This window comes from Apodemus sylvaticus, chromosome 19 (genome assembly GCF_947179515.1).
Source record: "Apodemus sylvaticus chromosome 19, mApoSyl1.1, whole genome shotgun sequence".
Taxonomy (NCBI): Eukaryota; Metazoa; Chordata; class Mammalia; order Rodentia; family Muridae; genus Apodemus; species Apodemus sylvaticus.
The window spans coordinates 35127678-35142554 of NC_067490.1; the positions used below are offsets into that span (position 1 = coordinate 35127678).

The 14877-nt window shown below is 39.5% G+C and overlaps 1 protein-coding gene and 1 non-coding gene across 2 annotated transcripts in view; both read left to right on the forward strand.

Annotated features, from left to right (window-relative positions):
• Positions 1 to 2511: 2511 nt before the first annotated feature.
• The window catches only part of Gopc (golgi associated PDZ and coiled-coil motif containing), a 42881-nt gene continuing 30515 nt past the window's right edge, over positions 2512 to 14877 (forward strand). The window contains exon 1 of the mRNA XM_052163507.1: positions 2512 to 3009. Coding sequence (XP_052019467.1) covers positions 2722 to 3009 — 288 coding nt within the window. The 5' untranslated portion in view covers positions 2512 to 2721. The remainder of the gene's footprint in view (positions 3010 to 14877) is intronic.
• On the forward strand, positions 12187 to 12330 carry LOC127670293 (small nucleolar RNA SNORA79). The gene has a single exon (XR_007974512.1). It is a non-coding gene; the product is annotated as a small nucleolar RNA SNORA79 (small nucleolar RNA).

Consider the following 14877-nt stretch of genomic DNA (forward strand, 5'->3'; position numbering starts at 1 on the left):
TAAGATAATGAGCCCATAGGATGTAATGTAATAATGGGAAGGGACCATGTGACATGAAACTAACCTGAGACATCCCAGGTACGACATGGCATGACTTAATGTTGTAAAGGCTGTGACAGAAAGGAAGCTGGGTTCTTCCATGCTGAAAATTAGGATAATCTCCAGCCATAAGAACAATGGTCACATACACACAAAATATACTTCAGAGTCTCTCACATAATTAGTATTTTAAAAGAAACACAATTTACATTTGTGTGGTTTTTCTAAAAGGTGTTATAATGGGAAATGCATTTTTACATGTTATAGTTTTATATGTATACACCTGGGAAATACTGTCTCAAAAAGCTTCTATGGAAGATCTGCCAATTTTCACACTAGCAACATGAAATGGATTCCCTATTCTTCTGTATCCTATAGCTAATACCAAAGAGAACTACATTAAAATGTCGGCTGTGTGGCATTACTAAATTGCTTAATCTACTTATAAAAGAGTAATTATACTTATTGCAGGGCATTTTGAGAATCACAGAAATAACTCTATACATAGAACATTCTTAATTAAAGCTATTGTTATCGTTTTAAGTATTTCCCATTCTCACACAGTAATTTTTAGTTACTTCATGTTCCTCAGGGAGTGGGGGAAGTATCACTAGAAAAAATGGCTTGGAGTTTCTTCAGTGTTCTTGCAAATATTATGTACAAAATTATAACAGACTAGCATGAGGGGCGACAGGCAAGGAGACTGGAGAGAGAGCTTAGTAGATAGAGTATTTTCTGAAGAGAATTCCATTCCCAAGACTCACATGATGGCTAACAGCATCTATAACTCCAGTTCTAGAGGATCTTGTACTCTTGTTTTGGCCTTTCTGAGAGACATGCATGCATGTGGTACACAGACACACACATCTAGGTCAAACACTCATTGAGCCTCTTTTTCTACATTCATATTCTGTTGTGACCTCCAGAATTGCAAAATCCCGAATCAAAGTGGTCAAAATGTTCTATTAGGAAACCTCATGAACATTTAAAGTCATCACTGAGTACCAAGATAATGGGTTCACAGGATGTGGCAACTGCTAAGTAGTCTAATAATAGGATATATGTGTATGTGTATATATAGGTATATAATTTATTTATTATATATATTTATATATAATATAAAATAAAATACAGCCAACCATTTGAAGAAGATGTTTCATACTATCGTGTACCAAGCCTATGAGACAGTCTTTGACTAAACTCAAAGAAAGAGTTGCATGGTTAGTTTTACTTGACTAAGTTGGCTGAAGTCATGATAGTTTTCACTTGATGGTAACCAGTCTTGCATTGGAGTAACCAGAGTGCAAACTAAACCTGTTTCTTAATTCTTATCGATACTGCTTTGATGACAGGCACACAGCACCATGCAGATTTTGATTGGTGACTTATTTGCTAGGTCCGTCCCAAGAACAACTTCCGATTCTGGACTAATTTCCCAAATACTCCCGTAGGCGAGGCAGGAGGCACAATTCCAACCTGCCTACTCTAATTAGTCTGGCTTCTCCTTTCTCTTCCGGACAGTCTACAGTTGGATTAGACAGGGGTGGAGTTGGACACGTAGAAGAGATGAGAGACAGGACACAAAGAAAGCTCTTGCTAAATGCTCCCAAATGCTAGAAGTCGCGAGAGCCTCACTGGCTTACTAGCTCAGCTTCATTAGATTTTATGCCCTCAGTGCCTTAACTGGGCCATGTATTCAATGTTTATGAACGTAAGAAATTAACATGGGAACGGGCACTATACTAGTTTATAAAATGATCACAACATTCCAAGTAGTTGCTTTAGAAATAAATATATGATCTGTGATGTAGCAAGATGAGTGCTATGTGCCAAGTATTAACACTTTCACTTTACCTTAATTGCCAAGTGAAGTTAACTTTGGAAACGTGGTTCCCAAGCTTGGAAACACCACTGAGGTGGGGCCGCTAGTATGTGATACTTGTAGGCCTTGAACCCCGGCTTGTCAATTATACAAGGAGGAACCATTGATTTAACAAAACTTGGTCAGCTTCTGGCTAAAATGCACCATCCGGTTTACCAAGAACAGCCAGTGTCCACACCCATCCAGCCCTAACTAAGAGATGGAAATCCGGAGGGAAAACGTGGCTATTGCGCATGCACACTCGGCCCTCCGCACCCACCCGAGTCCCATGACACCCCCAGCGGCAACTTTGCCAGACGTCTGTGGACGGCTCCCGCCCACTGTGAAGCCAAACTGGCGGAAGCCAGTCCCCTCTGCGACGTGGAATCTTTCCCTTCCCTTCCTCCGGTCTTTCCCACTTGCAAGCGGCCACCTCACCCCTCCGCTTCTCAGGGCTTTGCCAGTCGTCAAAAGGGCCGCAGACAGGCTTGTGGAGGCGGAGGCTTTTCATTGGCCAAGCTCTCCTACGGCCCCGCCCACTTTCCCCTCTGGGAAGCGCCCGCTCTGCGCTCCGCTACGCATGCGCGGCGGGGGCGGGCGGGCTTGAGGGCGGGTCTTCCGTGTGTCGCCGTCCCTGCTCCAGCCGGGCTGCTTTTGCTGCTCTGGAGCTGCGCCGCCGGCGTTGGCGGCGCGAGGGAAGGGAGGGGACCGGCGGGGCGTGAGTGTGCGCGCGCGCGAGGGGCGCCGCGGTGCTAGCAGTTCCCCTCGCGCGGGGTGGGCGGCCAAGGTGAGCAGCAGTCGGCGAGGCCCTGGACGGCGCCATGTCGGCGGGCGGCCCATGCCCGGCGGGAGCCGGCGGCGGCCCAGGGGGCGCCTCCTGCCCTGTGGGGGTCTCCCCTGGAGGGGTGTCCATGTTCCGGTGGCTTGAGGTGCTGGAGAAGGAGTTCGACAAGGCCTTCGTGGATGTGGATCTGCTTCTGGGCGAGATCGATCCGGATCAGGCGGACATCACTTATGAGGGGCGTCAGAAGATGACCAGCCTTAGCTCCTGCTTTGCGCAGCTTTGCCACAAAGCCCAGACTGTGTCCCAGATCAACCACAAGCTTGAGGTGAGCCTCGGGGGCTGGCAGCAGTGGCATTCAACCCCAGGCTGTCCGAGGGCGTTAGATCCCATTTAACGCAGTAGGGAAATGATCTTTAAAAACCTACCCACTGGACACCTCAGCTCCGACTGTGATGGAGAGTGCGTTTTATGCGTGAGTGAAGCAAAGGAGTGCGGAGCGGGTGGGGGAGGAGAAGGATGGAGACCGACGTGTGGGTCTCCAGACATCCTGTCATCCACCTCCTAGCGTCTCCTGCGGTGGGGACAGGAGCTAATCACCCTACCTGCCTTGTCGGTGTTACTTTAGCAGTTAATACCAAGATCTTCTGTCGGGGAATACCTCAGCTCTCCTGCTTTGATCATGACAAGCTAGACTGATATATTTTCAGACAGATGCAGCTCTGATTATTTTCATCCAATAGCCCAGATCGCCGTCCGTGTCTGTACACAGAAACATGCATGAACTTAGGGGAATCCAATCAAAGCTCTTAGGGAAATGTAATGGAATATATATATGTTCCTATCTTCCTTCTCAGTTTACATCCACACTTGGCAGATAACACGGCAGCTGTGTCTTTAGAGCTCTGTCAATATTCAAATAACTTCTAGCACTGAGATGGTATGTGTTTGTACTTTATAGTATTTCCTCAATTTCAGACCTTTGAGACTATGTGAAGACAATCTTTGGTTTTGGTCTCTAATCAGAGCAAGGGGAGTGTGATTGCAAACAGGAATTCCAAACCTCCCATTTTGTGTGGAAAATTAAACTAGACCAGTATTACAAGATTTAGAAATCATGGTGAACTAACATTATATGGAAAACCTTTTAGGAATAGATAATTTAAATAGAGAACAAGTCTTTCATTTTAAAAAGGATTTTAAAAATGAGATACTCTGTGATGTGTGAAGTTCTTTGTGCCTTAGCTTTCCTAAGAGCTCCTTATCACTTTTAGCTGTAATTATGATAATGCCTGTTGTGTACAGATTAATGTGTATGCTAGATTGGTTTCCTGTTCTTGCTTAGTGCTCAACAGTTTTTCATATTCGTTAGCCATGGAAAGCATTTGCCACTAATATTTGATTAGCATCTTACATATTGAGGATGTTATGGTTTCTTATGGAAAGAGTGGGACAAAAGTGCTTATGTAATTCATTAAGTGTAGATAAGACTGTCTCTTGATTTTTTATTTTTCAATGAATGGAAATTTCTAAAGCTGACTTTCCAGGTAGTATGTAATGGCTTTTCAAATAGTATATTAGCTTTAAAGATCAAAGATTAAGAGTAGCTTTTGCCAAATAACTTATAGACCATCTACATATTTAAACATATGCTGGAGATAAATGGCTTTTAAAACATAAAACACTTTTAACTTGTTTTTTTAAATGACCTAAGAAAGCTAAACAGTAGTACTTTCTGATGTTAGCAATAAAATCTGATTTTGAAAAAAAAATTATTTTCTATGAATGGAAGGTATTCAGTTTTTTTTTTAATTTTTTAAATATTTTAAAAGAATATGGCCCTAATAGTCTAATAGACTATGCATGTAATAACTTAGATGTGTTTTTTTTTTCAGAAATTATACTTACATATTCTAAGTTCATGTCCCATCATAGGAAGTAGCATTTTTTTTTTTAAAGAATGCTAGCATATCACACTTTGCGTTTGTTTTTCAGTAAAAATGCAACTTGTGATTCAGAGACCTTAGAAAATAATAAGGGGAATAATTTGGGTTTTGCTGCTTATATGTCTATTTAGCTATACATGATTCACCTGTGTCAGTTTTTATACATAAAACCACTTACATAGTTTTCGAAGTAGACCTAGTATGCCATGTACAGAATCTTAGGAGATGTTCTGTAAACTTTTGACAATCTACTGAGAGTCTCAGTATTGAAATGTTATAAGAGATTTTGGTGCTTTCTTACTCTGTCTCAATTTTGTCTCAATAAGCAAACTATATCTTCTGACTATTCTTTAAGGATGTTGAAGTAATATATGATGCTGCTTACTATTTGTATAATAAATGTATACCAAGTTTAGTTGTTTCAGAGATTGGTACTTAAACCATCTTATAATAAAATGCTTTTATATTCTCAACACATGGATAACACCAATGTGGGTAATTTGCATCTGTAATCTCAGTACTTAGATGATGGAGAAAGGAGGATCAGAAGTTTAAGGCCAGTCTGGGTCACATGAAACCCCATCTCAAGAAAACAGATATAAGCTGGACGGTGCTGGCACACGCCTTTAATCCCAGCACTTGGGAGGCAGAGGCAGGCGGATTTCTGAGTTCGAGGCCAGCCTGGTCTACAGAGTGAGTTCCAGGATAGCCAGGAATATACAGAGAAACCCTGTCTCGAAAAAGCAAAAAAAGAAAGAAAAAAGAAAGAAAGAAAACAGATAGAAATAAATGAATAAAACAAAACGAAAACCCAGTCAAATGCAACTTCTATATCCTTCCAAAACACAGCTTTTACTCTGTCCTTCTGTAGTGGTTGGGAAAACACCTTTTTTTCCTTTTTCTTTTTTCTTTTTTTAGTATAGAATAGAGTTTAGGTCATGGGAAGGGGAATTGAGAAAGGAGTAGATAGCGGAGAGGGGACATGGAGGAGAGGCTAGCCAGGAACGTGTGGGGAGGAGAAAGGGGTCAGGGAGGGAAGAGAGAATAGAAACGGGAAAACATTGGAAAAAAAAACCTGAAAACAAATCATTAGTTCCCTTTTAAATTAGATATAAATGACATCCACATAGTGGCTTTTTGACGTAAGTTATATTTGGCAAGAAATGCCTATGAAGGACTGCAATAGAAGGGGAAAAAAAATCAGAATATTTTGAGGTAGTACTATTTCAAATTGAATCTCCAACTTCGTATCTGACCGAGAGTACTTGCTATGGCGAGACACTTGGTTGAAGCCCAGCTAGAGTCACCAATAAAATAAGAGTAACGATGGCAGTCATAGCCAGCGAGGGGCAAAGGTCGTGAGCCAGTGCCTTAAAAGAACTCACCTCTATTTTGGAATGTATGCTCTGTTTGCTTGCTCCTTTTAAGAAATAATAGCAAAACAGTATACCTAGACTGCGTGTGGTGGTCCTTGCCTATAATCCCAACACTATGGAAGTAGAGAGGGCACCCTCAGCTATACATTGAATTCGGGGCCATCCTGGGCTACATGACACCCTATCCCCAAAATCAAGAAAAATACATCTTCTATTACATGTCTTTCTTCCACAGTAGCTGAACTAGTTGATGTTTCTTTGAAGTGATTTATGGTTCGAATCATTACTAGGAAAGTGTTAGGTGTTGGTCAAACGTTATGTTGATATTAAACTTGCTGATATACCTGTTTTTGTGCAGCTTTAAGTTTGTACTTGTTTGTTTATTGGTTGGTGTGTGGGTGGGTGTGTAAAGGAGAAAGTTCAACATGAGCTATCTTCCTCCTGTTTTGAGATAGGATCTCTCAGTGAACTTGGAGCTTGCCAATTTGGATAAACTGTGCTGGCCCGCAAGCCCCGGGCATGTCCTCTCTTCACTTCCCAGTCCTGGGCTTACAGATGCCTTTCCATGTCTGGCTTTTTACTTGGGTGCTGGGCATCTGAGCTCCAATCTACCTACTTGCATGGCAAGCATTTTATCAATTGGACCATCTCCCCAGCTCCATTATTTTTATTTCTGAAACAGGATCTCTTGGCATCGCTCAGGCTCTGTCCCTCCTATCTCCGTCTCCCTGAAGGAGTTACTCTTAGCCCTGGACTGTAGTGGACTAATAGAAATTAAGCTGAGAGCTACAGAAACATTACTTCACATTGTATAAAATGGATGCACTAGGAAGCGGGAAGTATGGCGCTGGGCGAGAGCTCATGGTGCATTTGACCATCTGGGGAAGAGTTGAAGGCACATAAGAAGTGAGATGCCAGCTAAGCGCGTACTGGTCCGCCGGAACCAGACTTGCCTTGTTGCCTAGGCTGTGCCACAGACTTGAGCTTTATCATAACAGGGGCAAACATTTTTAAACTAGTTGAGTATCTCAGATAAGAAATTAAATAGACTATCCTGGTTATAATATCTAAGTTTTAATATAATAGGCTATCCTGGCAGAAAGTTTGAGAAAAAAAGAGTGAATGCAAGAAACTCTTCAGGAGTTTCACAGTGTCCATGTGACATTATGGTAGTATAAACTAGGGGGATGTAAATAGAGAAAAGTGTTCAAAGCAAGAGAACTTTAGAAAGTAAAATTCAACAGAGTCCAGAGCTGGATTGGAGTGAGGGAGGGATGAAGGAATTTAAGACAACTCTGTGTTGCATTGCTCTTGTGTAGCTAGCTGTCTGGACAGGTGGATATGTTCCATTATTAGCAATAATGATATATTGCTAACCTTATTGATCAGTTACTGTGGATTAGGCTCTGTCAAAAATTTGTTTTCTACATATTCATCTCATTTTCACAGTCATTCCTTAAGAAAAGTTTATAATTATGGTTTTTGTTATATTATAGAAAGAATGTAGAAGGCCCATACTAAGCTAAAGAAATCATTCTGTATAAACAAATTTATGTTAGAAGGGGAATTGAGAGAGATTGAGAAGAAGTGCGGATGGATGCATAGCTTAGAAAGGAAAGGTAACCTTCAGGGGAGGTATTACTTACTTCATTGTATTTTTCAATAAAAAAATTAACTTGAACATGTTTATATTTAACGGAAAAGCTGATGACTGTGGGATAATATCAAGATGGGTAATATTAAGATGCTGTGTATGGATAAGATACAAAGAAGTGGCACTCTAAGTAGCTTTGCATTATTTATATAGCAAGGCGTGAAAGGCGACGAGAATAGATGGATGAGGTTTGGGGGTTGCCAGGATTTCTGTGATTTTTCTTTTACTTTTTTTCCTCTAACATAGGCGCTCAGGTCAGTTGCTGAAATAAGAGGAAGGACTTGAAGCGAGTGGAAGAGGTTGTTGTAGACAGACATTAGGGGAAAGTCCCACTGCCCAGAGAGATGAACTGCTTGGTGTTGCTGATCATAAACACCATGACTGATAGTGTGCCCTGTGTATGACTTTCTCCAACATTATTAAGTATGGACACATTCATGCACGTAATGCTTAGATTCAGCCAGTGCTGAAGCAAAGACATTTGTTAGATGGACAAGGAGGTTGTTGAAATGAGTGTAGTAATGGTGAAGAAATGGAGGCATTTAAGGTGAAGGAGGTGTAGACAGAAGAGCTGGTCTTATGCAGACACAGTGGCTAAGACAGAAAGGAAAGTGGCCCAGAAAAGGGGAAATCATTTGCAATGTAAATAAAAAATATATCAATAAAAAAAAAAAAAAAGGAAAGTGGAATCACATTTCTGGTAGGAAAGTGTATTTGTTGGTACTGCATTCACTACGTGCACCGCCAGCCCCAATTCATGCTCACCCAAGTGATGCTGAGAAATAGTGCCTTCCGAATTGAGTAAAATTCAAGTTCCTTATTTAGGACCAACAAACTCTGTAGGATCTGACCTTTGAAAGGTTGTGTGTGTGTGTGTGTGTGTGTGTGTGTGTGTGTGTGTGTGTGTGTGTGTTTTAGAACTTGAAACCAAAAGCTGTAAATATTAATATATATTAATTTGGGTTGAGATGGACAATGAATATTTAAATTTCAATATGTAGTATATGCTGGCCCCTTGGGATTCTCCTGCCTCAGGCTCCCAAGTATTATAAAGGTAGGCATGCAACCACATTGTTAGTGTTGATACCATTTTAAATTTAAAATAGCTTTTCCAAAATCAAATAAAATGAGTGAGCAGAGCAACATTATTTTCTTTATTTTTCAAATCTTTTAACATCTAGCTTAATGGGTAATAGTTTGATTCTTGCATCTATTTTTGTGTTCAGTTTTATTGTGATAGCATTTTGTTGCTAGGAAGAAAATTTGACCAGGCAGAGACCTGTAGCTTAAAAGGGAGGAGTAGGATTCTGATAGCCCTGTCGGGTAACTCTCCATTTTCTCTGGTAGTAAAAGTTGACAAGAGCCCAGGAGGAAGAGGCTGGCAAATCTCTTGAGTTCCAGGCCATCATGGTTAAAAAGCAAGTTTGAGGCCAGCCAGGGCTATACAGTGACGCTGTTGTTAGAGATGGGGTGTGTTAAGAGTGTGTGGCTGTAGACATGAGATAGTTTCTTAAAGGTTGGCTGTAATGTAGAATCAAAAGCAGTAGGATGAACTGTTCATATGATGGGTTTATCTTTAAATTGTTTTATTTTTAGTACACAAAATAATGGGTTTCATTATGACTTTTTCATACATATTTATCTTTGTGCTTTTTTCCTCTGTTGCCAATAGCTCTGTATTTATTTCTGCCACTTCTTTACCTTCTTATACCTGTGCTTGCCCCACTGGTTTGTTAATAAATATTGTTCTGTCTAGCAGGTTGAGTAGCTCTTTATCCAGGGATGATTATGTAATATCATGCATGGATCATTTTTTAAATGGTTTGCTGATTTTTTTTTTTTAGCTCTTCCAGCTTTTGATGCATCTTACAGAACTTTTAAGTATTATATTTGTTAATATTTCCCATGTCATCAGGACAAATCTTAGGTTTCGGGAAGTCATCAAGCTCATGGTAATGAGTTTCAAGTTTTCCAGGATTGCAATTTTCACTTCAAAACTTCAGTTTCATCTTTAGTAACTCGTACTGTTGTATTTATTCTCAGGAATGTATTTACCACATTTTAATCTAATTACTGGTTTGTCCCCTTTTTATATTTTATTTTTGAGACAGGGGCTCACTACGCATTCCAGGCCATCCTTTAATTAATGTACTGGCTTTCCTGTCTTAGCCCTTGGGTGCTGGGACTGGATGTGCATCACCACACTTAGCTACTTGGTCCTTCTCCCAAGTAAAGATGCTATTCAAAGGGAAAAAAGTCCAGTTTTCAGTCAGTTGCCTAAGTGCTTTTAATTTCAGATAGGGTATGCTGTTTACAGTAAATATGTCTTATCACATAGAACATTAAAGAGACATGTACTCAAAGATGGAAACTTGTAAGAATTAGTGATTTTGGTTTTTTATTCATAAAGAGCATTATGAGCAAACTGAATGGCTGTGATGCAGAGAATACCAAGTGCAGGTGCGGTCTGAGCCCGTGGTGGCCTTGCGTTCATGTACCAACGCCACACTGACCAGAGCTTTTTGCATGTTAGTGCAACCATCAGCCTAGTAGAAAAGCAAGCAGTGCTTTATTACCGTGAGAGGCTTGCACCTGTGAGAGCGTCCCATGGGACGTGGGAGGAAACTGGTGCTTTAGTGATGATGGCTGAAACTCTTTACAGAAAAAGTTACGCATCTCTACTCCACTGAGTCTTTTAATTGCTTATATAGTTTTTAATTACATGTAATATATGTGTAATATATAAAAATAATAATGTGCTAAATGATTTTATAGGAGCCTTGGACATTTTACCTTAACATATATATTTAGATGGTAGTCAGAAATGCCTCTTATAAGATTCTCTAAGACTTACATTTAGAAAATAATGCCTGGCACTAATTAGCATATATATATATATATATATATATATATATATATATATATATATATATATATATTTAGGTCTGTTCTGTGCACCAGGCCTTAGCAGAGGCTAGGTGTATGGTTTTGTTTGTGTGTGCGTGTGTGTGTCTGTGTGTGTATGTGTCTGTGTGTGTGTGTGTGTCTGTCTGTGTGTGTGTGTTTTCAAATTCCAGCCCTGTGTTAGGTATGTCATTGGAATTCTGTGGATGTATGATGATGTAGACGACTGGAAATAAAAAATATTTTCTTCTATCTAGACTGCAGAACAATTTGGGAAGAAATAATGACTAATGAAGTTAGTGTTTGTTATGATTGTATAGAAAAAAATTGTACTAACTAGATAACATTTTCTTGCACATGAGCAAACTGAAGGTTGATGTGAAGTAGGAAGGTCTTATTTCCTGCTTTGAAAAATGACAGGTTTGCCGGGCAGTGGTGGCACATGCCTATGATCCCAGCGCTCTGGGAGGTAGAAGCAGGTAGATTTCTGAGTTCGAGGCCAGCCTGGTCTACAGAGTGAGTTCCAGGACAGCCAGGGCTATACAGAGAAACCCTGTCTCGAAAAAACCAAAACCAAAAAGAAAAAAGAAAAAAAAAAAGAAAAGAAAAATGACACGTTTGACCATTGAGTGTATTTTCAGTGTATAGTACATTAGCCTTGTGCTTTAGGATGTGATTCACTGTTTTTTGTATAATTTTGAAGATACCACTTTGAGCATAGGGAGAAGAAAGAAAATAGAGGAAGATCCTTTGTATAAAGAGTGAGTGAAATGATAATTTGAATAAAAAGAAAAGAAATAGAACGAAGCACTCCTGCTACATTGTCCCTTTGGCTCTTGCCACAAGTTAAAAGGCCTATAAAGAATGATTGGCTTCTGTCAGATAGATGACAGTCCTTTATATAAGAATCGCATGGTACATCCTTTTAAAGATACTTCTCGGGTGGGGAGACAATGGCTGTGCATCTTTTAGTAGGAGAAGCAGATAATATATAAAGATTTTCTTACTATTCGAGACATGAGTATTACATAACAATATGTTGTAATACATTTGTGTGTGTAGTATGTGTGAGTGTGTGTAGTGCCTGTGTGCGCACATGTGTGTATGTGTATGTTGGTGTATATGCAAGAGTATGCAGATATTTGTGAACATGGAGGCCAGAGGTCAAGGGTGTCTTAATTGGGTGTCTTAGTTGCTGTCCACTTTATTTTTGGAGACAGGGTATTGTATTCTCAGACAATGAACCTGGTGCTCATTGATTCAGTTAGGCTGGCTGGTCAGCTACCAAGCCCCGGAGATCCTGATTCTGCTGCTCCAGCACTAGAATTATGGACTTATGTTACAAAGGGTGAGTTCAATGGTTAAGAATTATATGCGGTGGGCTGGAGAGATGGCTCAGTGGTTAAGAGCACTGATTGTTCTTCCGGAGATCCTGTGTTCAAATCCCAGCAACCACATGGTGGCTCACAACCATCTGTAATGAGATCTGATGCCCTCCTCTGGTGTGTCAGAAGACAGCTACAGTGTACTTACATATAATAAATAAATAAATCTTAAAAAAAAAAAAAGAATTATATGGGGGGGTTATATCAGTAAGGAATTGTCTTTAAAAAGATTTTACCCTTTGATGACTGTTCCTCCTATTGCCTATAGGCATGGCACTAGGATTTTAGGTCATCATACAGTAAAATTGATTTTTTTTCACTCAGAGAATATCAAGATATTGGGATTATCTATGTATTCTCTGAAATTTGCGGGGTCAAACAATTAAAAAAAAAGATTTTACCAATTTGTATCAAGTATCAAATAATGAGCCATGAAAACATACACACAAGTAAACTTGTATAGGTTTTATTTAGAAAGAAATATGTATATGTGTGAGTGTATGTCCGTTAATGCGAAAAGAGGCTATGGATTTGAAAGAGAGCAAGGCAGTGATATATGAGAGGGTTTAGGTGGAGGAAAGCAAAGGGGAAAATGGAATAATTGTATCATAATCTCAAAGATAGAAGAGAAAAAGTTTTTTATGTATGAAAGTTTGTGCCTGTTGTATATAAGTGCAACATGTGTATGCCTAGTGTTTTTAGAGGCCAGAAAATATCATCCAGTCCTCTGGAACTAGAATTAAAAGCTGTTCCAGATGAGTGCTGGAGCCCAGTCCTCTGCAAGAGCAGCCAATGCTCTTAACCATTGAGCCATCTCTCTAGCCCCAGGAATTATCTTGGTAGAACAGTTTAGAAGACAAAGATGGGGAACGGAACAGTATGAGTCATTCAGTGAAGGCTGATAGTAATCCTCCAAAGCTCTGTAGGTAAAATGCCTCTGTGTAGCCTTTGCTGGAAGGATATCATTTTTACTTTGTACAATATATTTTAAAATTTCTAGCATGCTGCTTTATGATTGATGATTGACATGTAATTATACTTATTTATAAGCATTATTTTGATACATTTATTATGGTAAGAACATTTAAAATTTGCTTTTCTGGCTAGTTTGAAACATACACATTATGGTTAACCCTAGGTATCTAACTGTACAATAGAACACCAGAATGTATTCTTCCTCTCTACCTATGTCTTTGTATCTCTAATTGATCTTTACCAATCCCCACCTCTTCAAATCCCCATACCTCTGGTAACCACTTAATCCTCTGCTTCTATGAAAACAATTTTTTAGGGGACACATTTAGGTGAAATCATGCAATATTTAGCTTTCTTGTTTCATTTAACATCATATCCTCCATGTTCCTTTACACAGTATTCCTTTATTTCTGAGTTCTATTCCATCATGTCTGTATACACCATTTTGTGTGTGTGTGTGCACCCATGTATCATATTTTCTTTGTTCTTTTATCCATTAATAGGTACCTAGGCTGATTCCTTATCTTAGTTATAACAAATGGTGCTACAGTAAGCATATGATTCCATGTATCTCATTGGCGTATCAGTTTTGCTTTCATATATCCCTTAATTGTAAGATTGCTGACAATTGTTTTTTTGGTGTTTTGGCTTCTTCTTTGTTTGAAGAAACAACATTCTGTATTCTATGATGGCTGTGCTGTTTAGGTTTCCTTTTTTCTCCCTGCATATTCTTGCTAGTGTTTTTCTTGGCTTGGTTCCTTTGATAGTCACCATTTTAACAGGGTGTGTATGTGTGTTTGATATTTTGTTATATATTTGATTTGTATTAGTTCAATGGTGATCCCTGCTGTTAAACTTTTAAAAATATACCTGATTCTAAATATTTTATAAAATGTCTACTCATGTTTTATCCATTTTTAACTAGGTTCTTTGTTGTTGAGTAGTCCTAGTTCCTTGTGTGTTTTGGATAGTATCTCCCTATCAGATTTGCAAATACATTCTTCCACATTGTAACCTGTGTCTCTGGTTGTTGGGTTTTGTTTTGCTGTTTCTAGTGTGTTACAGTTCCTTTGTCTATTTTTGGTTTTGGTACCATTTGTCTTAGTTACTTTTGTATTGCTGTGAAGAGTCATCAGGACCAAGGCAACTTATAGAAGAAAGTGTATTACAGTATACTGACTCTTGACAAAAGCTAGCAAGAATATGTAGTGGGTAAGGGACTGACTTCTTCTGTAAATGGTACAGGGAGCGGGGAGTGTACCTAGTGCTGGGATTTAAGGTGTGAGCCACCACAGCCTGCATTCTGTGTCTTTAAAATACTTCTGACGTGTTAATTAAAGTTGGAGGTTGAAATCAACTGTTGTTTGTTTTTTTAAAAAAAAAAACTCAATAGGTTAAGTATAACCTAGTAATTCCCATAAATTACTTTAATATCAATTATTGGTCACTTTAAACACAAAAAATTCACAATGATCTCTGTTTCCTTACTAAAAGTGAGCTTTTCCCGCAGGGCAGTGGTGGTACACACCTTTAATCCCAGCACTTGGGGGGCAGAGGCAGGTGGGTTTCTGAGTTTGAGGCCAGCCTGGTCTATATAGTGAGTTCCAGGACAGCCAAGGCTATACAGAGAAACTCTGTTTCAGGAAAAAAAAATTTTTTTAAAGTGAGCTTTTATTCACTTACGCCCTCTCTTCTTCTTTCCCTCCCTTTCTTTTCCTTACTTCACTTCCTCCACCTCTCATAGATGTGCTAACATCACAGAAAGGGCTCTTTGGCCTAAGTGAACAGTACAAAAAAGGATTTAGGTAGTTAATTCTCTGTAGTTTACTGTTTGTTCAAAATATAAGTTAAAGTGTAACTGAGGAACTGTTACCAAGTGATGGCTGCTGGGAGAGGGAAGGTCAGTTTCTCCAGCGCTCAGCCCTGAGCAGCTACAATCCATGCTTCCCATGGGCG